Source organism: Protobothrops mucrosquamatus, unplaced genomic scaffold (genome assembly GCF_001527695.2).
Source record: "Protobothrops mucrosquamatus isolate PMUCROS unplaced genomic scaffold, P.Mucros_1.0 scaffold95, whole genome shotgun sequence".
NCBI classification, from domain to species: domain Eukaryota; kingdom Metazoa; phylum Chordata; class Lepidosauria; order Squamata; family Viperidae; genus Protobothrops; species Protobothrops mucrosquamatus.
In genome coordinates, this window is record NW_015386470.1 from 1,472,468 (window position 1) to 1,484,098 (window position 11,631).

General features: G+C 39.1%; 1 protein-coding gene across 1 annotated transcript in view; it reads left to right on the forward strand.

The window, feature by feature from the left end:
• MOB3C (MOB kinase activator 3C) overlaps positions 1-11,631 on the forward strand; it is a 31,039-nt gene that overhangs the window by 16,452 nt on the left and 2,956 nt on the right. The window contains exon 3 of the mRNA XM_015812563.1: positions 6,038-6,240. Within this exon, the coding sequence (XP_015668049.1) occupies positions 6,038-6,240 (203 nt within the window). The remainder of the gene's footprint in view (positions 1-6,037; positions 6,241-11,631) is intronic.

Here is an 11,631-nt window from a genome sequence, read left to right on the forward strand (position 1 = left end):
TCCAACAGCGACGCAGCGAGTTTAACACTCGTGGTTTAAGCTGACCTTAGATATTATAGTGTTACATGAAACAAACATATTTTATCAGTTTTCTACCATGCTTCTTGATTGGGAGAAGGTTGTGATCTCTCTTCGGGCAATCAGAGAATACTATTCTTGCTTGTGAATGTCCTAATGAAAGCTTAGTTTATTGCTTTTACTGTATAGAGCAAAATTGCTTTTCATATTTCCATGTATAAAGCAGTAGGAAAAATAATAGATAAAAATAATTTTTCCTTTAATAAACTTGACTAGCCATGCGTGGTTATTCGGTTGCAGTTGGGGGGAAAAAATCAGAACTCAGCAGGATATTATTATTAACTTAATATTTTTCAGCTTACAAAGTGTTGCTCTATTTTTTTTAGTATTCTAACTTCAATAAATTATGTAAAGGAGCTCAGAACTCTATTTATCCATCAGGATAACTTTCTAAAACTGAATTGAATTGAATACTTTATTTGGCCAAGTGTGAATAGATACACAAGGAATTTGTCTCTGGTGCAGAAGCTCTCAGTGTACACGCAGCAACACAATAATGATAATCATCATAATAATAATACCAGTAAGAGGGGTGAGTAAAGAAGATAATAATAAGGATAAATAATACTACAGCCATACTACATGGGTAAATACACTGTTGAGGATTAGGTGGCTTGAGAGGAAAAACTATCCCTGTGTCTGTTTTGTTTTGGCATGCAGTGCCCTACAATGCCATCTTGAGGGGCAGGAATTAAAACAGTTTATATCCAGGTTGTGAGGGGTCTGCAGATATCTTCTCAGCTACACAGGTGTTCTGTGGAAGTCAGGCTGGTTGAACAACATGAGGTGAGTTTGGTATGGCAGGATAAGCCAGCAAGTGAAAGACTGAGTTTGAAAACAGTCCACATCTGCCTTGAGGCTATAGAGGAAAAAAAATCCCCAATACATCCCTCTAGGACAGGCAGTTCAGCAGTGTTTGTGACTGCTCCACTCTACTCTCCATTCCTCTCAGTCACATGACCTAGAGTCAAGCAGAGCACATGCAGCCACACTCACACACACAACCTCTTGCCAGTGTGTGTACATCTAATACAAAGACATTACTGTACTTCTTTGTTCAGAATGCAGATGCATTTTGTGATCAGTAGCTGGTAAACAGGTGGAAAAAATTTCAGAAGCCACATTCTGCATGCTGTCCCCACTTTGTTTCATATTTTAGCTGTGAGAATAATTAGGCAGAAAGCTGTACTAGATAATAATAATAATAATAATAATAATAATAATAATAATAATAATAATAGTAGTAGTAGTAATAATAGTAGTAGTAGTAGTAGTAATAATAATAATAATAATAATAATAATAATAATAATAATAATAATAATAATAATAATAATAATAATAATAATAATAATAATAATAATAATAATAAAGTTGGAAGGGACCTTGGAGGTCATCGAGTCCAATCCCCTGCTCAGGCAGGAAACCCTACACCATTTCGGACAGATGGCTGTCCAGTCTCTTCTTAAAAACTTCCAGTGTTGGAGCATTCACCCCTTCTGGAGATAGGTTGTTCCATTGGTTAATTGTTCTAACTGTCAGGAAGTTTCTCCTTAGTTCTAGATTGCTTCTCTCCTGATTAGTTTCCATCCGTTGCTTCTTGTGCTGCCCTCAGGCGCTTTGGAGAATAGCTTGACTCCCTCTTCTTTGTGGCAGCCCCTGAGATATTGGAACACTGCTATCATGTCTCCCCTCATCCTTCTCTTCGTTAAACTAGACATACCCAATTAAAGATGTATCTTTAATCACATTAGGGTTTTAAAAAGAGGAGCAGAGGGTTTTCATTAAAGAGTATTGAAGGAAAAGTCATCATCAGGGTTCAGCCCAAGCCGGGAATAAACAACATGGTGACTGCTTTAGAAAGAAGGTTGTAGTTTTTTGAAGAGGAGAGCCAGACAGAAAGATGGCTCTGGAAGAAAAGAGAGAGCGCACATATAGGGAGTGGGTTTTTATACCCTCTGGGGCTCTTGAGGTGGTTTCCTGTTCCTGTTTGAGGCTTTATATTTCTTGTGTCATGTATTTTGACCTGAGTCTGAGTGTGCCCCTTTGGCATCTGTGGGTTAATCCTGTTTTATATCCTGTCTTAGAGTTTGGATGGGGTATGTAGATTTTAGGTGTCTTTGTCTTCCTAAGCTTCTAGCTGGAGGCCTCCAACCTTCCTGAATGGATTATCACATCTGCATTTCTACAGAGCTGTTTTCTGCTTGGGGGAGGGAGACTTGGGGCTATTAAGAAAAAGTGGGCATGCTTTTCTGCCTCTTTAAGATCCTTTGAGGAAATATAATATTCTGCCCTTTTAATATTTCCTTCTCTGGGGAGAGGGGGCTGACTTCCCACAAGAGTAACATGGAAGAGGCAATGATTTTCACTGATCTTTTTTCTCAGTTGCCTTGACACCAAAAAGCCAACCCTCAATTAGCTATACAGCAAAAATAATGGGAGTTTTCCTTTTAAGGTTCTGGCAGCTGTTACAAAAGGGCAGAGGAGAAAAGATTGTTTCCCCTATACTGCTATCCTAAAGAATCCATCCCCATGCTTGCTTTTAATTAAAACTCTGAACATTCATTCTGAATTATGCTGCCAAAATCTTAAATAACTCTATCCAAAACACAGCATGTCAATTTGCATACAGTTAACTTTTGAATTGAGCATGGCATAGATGCCATGGCCTCTTTGGCTCTGCTTCATTGGTTACTTTACAATCTGACATCCTGTCAATACAAGCAGATAGCATAAATGTAAATGTAAATTGGGGATACTAAAAGCTAAGTAGAACTTATAAGCAATGGTATATGTAGCTAGTTTGCATTTGTGCTTAAAAAGGATATTTCTCAATTACAAACTAAGGAGTGGAGATAAGATGAAGAAAAGTCTTCAGAAATATGTAATAGCTGCACAGATGACAATTTTATAACCAAGATAGTACAGAGCAGCATCTATATAAGCTTTTTATGTATGCTAAAATTTGCTGGAAGGCTACATAGTTTTGACTTTTCCCAAGATTACACATGGCTGAAGGTTGTTTGTGCAAACAATGTTTCAAAACAAGTGCTTTACAACTCTCCCATGCCATTTTAGTACTTTAACTTTCTAGCTATGCTACATTTCATTTTTACAAAACAGTGTTTTAAACTTGTATTCTCAAGGGAAAAAAACTATTTTTGGCACTATTCTCGTAAACCAGAAAATCTAGAATTTGCCTTTCAAAGCTATTTGTAGTCTTAAAGTCCTTCTTGATAGGATCACTGGACATACTGAGTCCCAAACTAGCCAACATATTTTAGCTTAAGTTGTGGTGCAAACAAAATTGGTATATAGTTAACTTAGAGTTGTATGTCATGAAAACTAGAAAATTGGGTTAGTAGCACTTGAGAATTTCTTATATGTTACACAACTGAGTCTCATGAGTTCTGTTGTACAGCTGGCTGCCAGGAAGCAAGTTAGCAAGCTTTAAATTTGCCACAGGCCAGAGATAAGGAAGTTTGGGTTTTACTGCAGTTAGCTGGATAAAACAGCTCTTGTAAAGTGTTTTTGCAGGACCTTTGTGGATAGATTGTACTTATGATCACACAGACGTTGAGACCAGTAAGCCAGCAATCAGATAACCAATCCATTGGAGAAGCAATAAATGAGGTCAAAATAAATCTAAGAACAAAAACACTGCAGGATATTCACAGGGAAGAGCTGAATTTCTGATAAGTTGTTTTCAACAGTCTCTGGAGGGACAATATGGTAAATAAACTGAACCTCCCCCTCCTCAAATAGTAGCTGCAGAGTCTGTTGTTCTGTTGTCTGGTTGGCTTCCCATATCTGCAAAGTTAAGCCTTCTGGTCCTAGATCAGACCAAGAGTTGGACACCCAGCCCTGGGGTAAACCCCAGCTAGCTGGTAAAGTACCCCCAGCGGTTCGTTCCGACAGGCGGTAAAAAAAACAGGCGGTAAAAAAGGGGAAAAGGCCGCCCACGGAATGGAGGGAACCCGACCCGGTCGACCACCAGCCGGACGAGGCAGAGACGGTGAACGGTCGATGCGGAGCCGGGGCACAGGGGGCGGAACTACGCATGCGCGGCGCTCCCGGGCAGGGAAAGTACTCAACTTACGACCGGTTGGGTAGTCCTCGACTTACGACCGGTTTAGTCCTCGACTTACGACTGGTTTAGTCCTCGACTTACGACCGGTTTAGTCCTCGACTTACGACCGGTTGGGGTCGTGGCATTTAAAAGGTTGAGAACCACTGTCCTAGATCTTCAATAAATGCCTCTGCCTAGGACTAAGTGACTGGGCTTCTGAATCTAAGAGATTGTCAGTGATATGGGTGAAGGGTTCTATGGATTTGCTGGTTCTGTTAAAGTCAGTAAGATCAATGGCTCTGTATTGCTGGAATCTCCAATGACAGGACTGCTACCACTTGATGCTTCTGACTCCACTTTCTTCCTAAGTTAGATGTATTCTAATAATACAAAGAGGCAGGACTAGAACTCATGGTCTTCCAATTTCTAGCCTAATGCCTTCACTACTATACCAAACTGGCTCTCAACTGTATTTAGAGTCTTCATTTAAGAGGGCATGTCAACTGACAGGGCAGTTGACATGTTGCATGTTAATGTATTCAGAAACAGAATTATCAGATTAAAATTGTATATAGACAGTCCTCAACTTACAACTACAATTGAGCCCAATATTTCTGTTGCTAAGCGAGACTTTGTTAAGTGAGTTTTGCCCCATTTTATGACCTTTCTTGCCACAGTTATTAAGTGAATTGTTAGAATTGTTAAATTAGTAACACAGTTGTTAAATGAATCTGGCTTCCCCATTGACTTTGCTTGTCAGAAGATTGCAAAAGGTGATCACATGATCCTGGGACACTGCAACCGTCATAAATATGAGTCAATTGCTAAGTGTCTGAATTTTGATCCTGTGACAATGCAGATGCTGCAACAGTCGTAAGTGTGAAAAATGGTCATAAATCACTTTTTCAGTGCTGTTGTATCTTTGAACGGTCACTAAATGAACTGCTGTAAGTCGAAAACTACCAGTAAACATTCAGAACAGCACTAGATGTCAATAAAGAGATAGAGAAAGTTCTAACTGTACTGTCATCTGGTAGGCAACTTTATGCTTCATAGCTCTATTTTGAAAGAATTTCATTGATTAACTGTATCATCAAATCCCATAAAATGCTTATGATATATTCTAACCTACTCTGCAGGTATAAAAATTTACTCTGTGCTGTGAAAACATCCGCCCACACACACTATCTTCAAAATATTTCTCTAGTGCTAGATGAATCACTCTAATGATTTTTAACGCCTATCATTCATAAACTTTACAATTACAGTGAAAGACATAGACAAGGTGATACTTGAAGTGTAAGCTCCAATCCCTGCGATCTTCAGGTAACACTAAGTCTAGGTGGGCAAAATCCTTCTGCATGAGTTCATAACCAGTATTGATCATCATGAGGCTATACGGATAAATGGTTTGATTGCATAAAAGGACAGCTTCGTTTATTCTTGAAGTATTGGGAGGCAACTGTCCAATGTGCTGTTTTTGTTCAGTCACTAAGTTGTGTCCGACTCTTCACAACTCCATGGACCATCACACATCAGGCCCCTCTGCCCTCCACTGTTTCCTGGAGTTTGACTCAAAGTTCAATCCATGCTCATCTAAATATCAACTTTGTATTGTTACATAGCCGCAGTATGACAATTGTAAGGTTTATGATGTTAAAGTGCATGTGGAACAGATTGATTCTGGTAACGCAAACAATACGCTACAATAGAAGCAGACTTTTCTCAAGGCATTCACTTTGTCCCTGATGATACTAAAACTTTAGCACTTGGACTATGTGAAGGAGGTACAAATAGAATGACACAACTAGTAGTTCACCAAAGCTTTCTCCTTGGCCACATTTGTTTGATTTTGAGGTGCTAGGAGACTGTTTTTTTTTTCTGTTTTGCAGGTGTACCTTTCCCCAAGAATTTTCAGCAGGTCTGCACAAAGATCCTCACACGCCTCTTCAGGGTTTTCGTCCATGTTTATATCCATCACTTTGACAGCATCATCAGTATCGGTGCTGAAGCTCATGTCAACACTTGCTACAAACACTTTTACTACTTCATCAATGAATTCAGTTTGGTTGATCAAAGGGAATTAGAACCACTGGTAAGAAACATCCTGTCATCCTTCTTACTTCTAAACAGTGAGGGTTTTCTTTGGATGAAAGAATGCTGGAAAGAGCAGTTGTGCAGAATAACACAGGGATCCTTTGGCTTATTGTTTTCCAGGTTCCTAGTGATTAAGCCATGCATAATTAATCTGCATAGGCACATGATTTTTTATGTTGCACAGACAGGAAAGTAAATTAGGGAGACATTTGGGATGGTGGTGGATAAGAACATACTTTTGGAACAAGACAAATTGATCCAGAATAGAACAAAGAGATCACCAAAGCAGAAATCTCATCTACGCAACAATGACCTGCAACTCTATTTGAATACCACCAAGGTATTCCTATATTTTTTTTGGAGAACAGAAACTTAATACATTTCTTTTTGCTTTAGAATTACATATAGGTAATTGTAAGAGCTGCACTAAAACTTCCAGTTGCGTACTTCCTAGGTGCCTTAAGGAATACATGTATGATAGTCACAGGAGTAAAAACAAAATCCCCATCAAGGTAGCATAGCTTCACTTTATTAGATTTATATGGTGTCTTTCATCTAAAAGCTCAAGATAGCTTACAAAAGAACCTCTTTAATTTTATCCCCACAAAAGCAACCCTGTGAAACAGATTTAGAGGGGAGGGACAGCCCTCTATTTAAAGGTAACCCACCAACTTCCCATGCTATGCTTAGCCATGCATTTTAAAACATAGTTTGTTGACTAAACCATATTTGGTTGGCTTTACCCATTGCATAAGCCAAAAGCCATATCTAGCTTATGAACCACAGTAGCTGGGTTCATTTATTGCACTAAGTTATAATATGGTGGGTTTTTTTTGGTTTTCAATTTAGCAAGATATGTGAGCCCAGCTGCATCAAAATGGATTGCTCCACCTGAAATCTATTTTTTCTGAATAAGGCACTTGCTGTTTGGGAGCAGTTTTGTAGATGAGAATATATATGCAGTGTTTCACATACATCAGAATAACTGCTGATCCTAAAAGGCAATTAAAACACAGGAAATCAATGAAGGTGGGAAGAAGGAAAAAAATATACAGTAATAACTTCCCTCCTTCCTGCTGTTACCCTTAAGGCATAATAAGAGGAAGTTTCTCCACAAATATCCTCGTAAAGTGGCAGTAACGTATGCTCAGTATTGTTGGCTGGCCAAATGGGAATTGTTCTTTGTTCTTTGTACCATATTGTTCAATCAATTGATTTTTAACAATTCTTTAAAGATATGAATTTGTCCTTTTGGTGCTAAGATATGCACGGGTGCATGGCTTTTACTCCTCCCTCTGTTCCCAGAGTCAAAGTGAAATGTGATTAACAACATATCTATCAGCATCCATTCCTAAGCCCAGGAATGCCGACATGATGAAATGTGTGTCATGACATCATTGTGCAAGCTCAGCTCTTTTGTAGTTGCAACATGATCACACATAAGAATGCAAGGAACACAGTTTGCCTCATGACATTGTGATGCGCATTGTATTGCTTGTTGTAGAGCAGGGGTGTCAAACTGCCGGCCCATGGGCCGGATGTGTCATCCAGAAGCCACGCCCACCCCATTGCCAGCAATGGCAAAACTGTCCTGATATGTTGTGTGACGTCACGTGACATCGTGAGTTTGACATGTCTGTTGTAGAGGAATGCTTAAATAACCTTGGAATAGCAAAGAGGAAATAAAAGATAACTCAGCCCTGGGGAAGGGACAGTGTGAGAAAGAAACTCAAGTTCTTAAGTTCGATTGGTGTTAAGAGTAGGCACAGAGAAAGTCTGGCGGGCTTTCAGTTAGTATAAAGGTAAAAGTAAAGGTTCCCCCTGCCCAGTCGTTTCTGACTCTAGGGGGTGGTGTTCATCTCCATTTCTTAGCCAAGGGTACCAGTGTTGTCTGAAGACATTTTCATGGTCACGTGGCCAAGGCACACGGAATGTTGTTACCTTTCCCTATTTATCTACTTGCATTTGCATGCTTTCAAACTGCTAGGTGGGTAGGAACTGGGGCAAGTAATGGGAGCTCACTCCATCACAAGTCACTCAGGTCTTAAACACAGACTGTCATCTCCAGCTGACAAACTCAGCATCTTTAACCACTGAGCCATCATGCCCCCTTCGGTTAGTATATCCTACTTAAATTAAGTAGCATTTATGTAATCTGTCTGAGAACTGTCTATTTCTACCCTGGTTTATCTCAATGGGAGATATTTGCCTCACACTGAAGACCTTATGAGCATATCTGCTATTACACTGACAATTGCACAACTTTCATATTGCAGTTGCAAACTTCATTCCTTCTCTAAGATTATGGGGTGCAGGATTACTGAAATACCTATAACCAGGGCTTTTTTTGTTCCGGCACCTTTTTTTGATGGAACCTTGTAGGGTAGGCAAGGCGGGTTGTATGACGTGTGTGAGTTCCAGCACCTTTTTTTTTTTTATTACAAAAAAGCACTGTCTATAACTAATGTTAGCTTAAATGTTTTGACAAGAATCCTTCTACAAAGATAAGCAAAAAACATAGCAAATTCATAGCAAATTGCCGCCAAATTAATTCTTTTCCTGATAGAAATCTCTAATATTGGGAAGAGTCTATGTCCTCCTCTCTGTACGAGTTCCCATTTTGTTATAAGAGAGAAAATAGTGGGGAAAAATATGGAATGGAATGCAGTGGGGGGAAAAAAACCACAGAAGTTCCCTGTGGATGGGCTCTAGCAGGAGTCTGAAAGCTTGGAAAACTAAACCTCTGGTCTCGGTGACAGGCCCAGATAGGATCCTGGGGGAAAAAAAAGTTCCTAAATAACATTCCTGCTTTACATGTTTGAAAGTCACCTTGTGGTGAGATGGGCGGCAAACAAATTTTAAAAATAAATACAAATAAATAAACAGCAGGGAAAGAAATCCATTCTGCATAAGTAGAGAAGGAGGCGAGGAATAAAATTCAATTTTTGTGTAATGGGTACAGCTTAGGTATACAGTAGTTATTCTATTACACAGGCATTAAGGCTATTTGCATCTGCCCATTCTCTCTAACCATCCCTTCTTCATCTCTGTTCTTGCACTAGTAATTAGGTGGCAGTCCTAATTTTGTACTAAATTAGTTAATAGGTAGGAAACATGTTGAACACACTGAACTTCCTTCCAAGTAAATGTAGAAGTGTGCTGTAAGTGTTTCCTTTGGGAACTTTGTTTCAGGTTTGAATAGTAATTTAGAAACAAGAGTAGATCCTTGTTTTCTGATTATTTTACATAAGCTTACGTAGTATAAAGAGCATCACTACTTGTGGCCAGTGTTTTAGCACTTCCAGGAAGGTATGCAGATCCAGGGATGACCTCTCTTTTCACGTCAGATGATGCTGTAGCTGGAGGCTTGTGAAAGTGAGGGATGGTAATTTTCTCCTCTATTTTCTATTGATTGGGGAACAGAGGTTCATTGTAGTGAAAACAGTTTCTGAAATAGCTTGGTTTCATTTTCTTGTGCTTGACAGAAAAAAAATATCCAAATGTCTTACCTCTCTTCTAGTCACTCTCTCAAACTCATGGGACTACACTGGAGGATGGGACCAACATATAGTCATTCTGGGATATTATCAGTAGTCTTCCAAAGAATCGAAACACTGAGAGTTGAAAAAAAACTCTAGAGCAAATGTATATCTTTTTTACTTCTTTAAAAGGGAGGGTTGATGCAAATTTTTGCAGAGTAGGGGTGGGAAACAATAGGTTATTGGTTGGAAATAGAATGTAATGGCTGCTAACCAAATCAAAGCAACACATGTGGAAGCATGGCTGGGATTCTAAATGTCTTGAGGTTTTGAACCTCTGGATCTATATATCCTGGCCTCACCTCCTACCTTGGTAGGAGATCATTACTGCTGCCACAGGACATCTCAACTACTGTCCTTCATCTATTCAATCTGTGAAAGATAAGGCGCCCAGAACTAGCTTTGCTCTTCTATTTGTTAAGAGATAAAATCAGAAAAAAACAAAGATATTTTATAATACAACCGCCTGGGTTTATACACATAAAGGTGTATAGCTAGAGATTTCAGTGCTTCCTTCCTTAATTTGAGCTCCATCTCATAGGGGATAAATGAAATCAAATATATATATATATTTTAAAAAAATGAACTCAAAATATAGTACCTGGGCCCTGATTTATAAAGAATGTATGCAATGGTCTAAACCAGATGTCAAACTGCCGGCATGCGTGCTGGTTGCATCATGTGGAGGCTGCGCCCGCCCCAGTTCCTGCAATGCAAAAAAACCACATCACGTGACACAGCAAGTTTGACACCCATGGTCTAAACAGACCATATGACAGTGATTGTCTGCTGTAATTAAGGATGCAGATTTTAAGCTCATAAAAGAAGAGAAATCTTCTGGAAAACAGTCTTACAGAATGCCCTACTTGCTCAGAAAAATAGGGATAAGAGAAAAGAAAGCTTAACACAAAGCCTAATTTTTCTGAAGTTTTTACCTATTACTTAGAGACCATTTAATCCCAAAGCAAAGTCTTTCTTTATTCTGGATCTCTTCTGACTTATTTAATGTAATGCCAGACATTTATCAGAGGTGCTGAGGGTAGCAGGCACAGCAACTTATTTTCCCCTGGAGATTTCCATCTCTCTTTAAAAGATTGAAATCTAAAAATAGCAAATATGCAAGTGAAGACCAGTCTTTAGATTGGCAGGGAAGTTACAGTATTGTGAATGCAGACTGGCTATTGTAAAAACACATATACCTTTCCTTCCTTCCTTCCTTCCTTCCTTCCTTCCTTCCTTCCTTCCTTCCTTCCTTCCTTCCTTCCTTCCTTCCTTCCTTCCTTCCTTCCTTCCTTCCTTCTCTCCCTCCCTCTCTCCCTCCCTTTGCAAATCAAGAAGGCAGAACTCAGCAACTTAATGAAGTAGGCAACCACTGTATTTTATAAATGGGAAAAGGGCTGAGACACAGAAACCTCCTCAAACATCTGTAGATGTGCTCAAAGTGTTTATTTCATACCTAAAAACAAGTTATGGCACTTTATCCACTTTATCCAATACGCTACCAAAAGTTTGTATCTTTGCAGAAGTGCTTGTTTTTCCTTGATTTTTGCATGTGCAACTTTGGGATATTTTACTGAATCCTTCCAGAAATGTCTTTCTTTTCACTTGGTACTATAAAATGAATCACTTAATTCTCTCCATCTAGGACTAATTTTAGAGATGCATCTCCCAGGGAAGCAATAATTTGTTTTACTGGAGTAAAACAGCTTTTGGTTACAATAATAATGCCCAAAAGTACAGCAATCCGGGAAATACACAGGTTGCTATGGGAATTCCCCCCTCCCCCATAATCAAAGTTGTCTGACATAGAGATGTTTGTGTCAAGAAGAAACATTGAAGAAAATAACCCA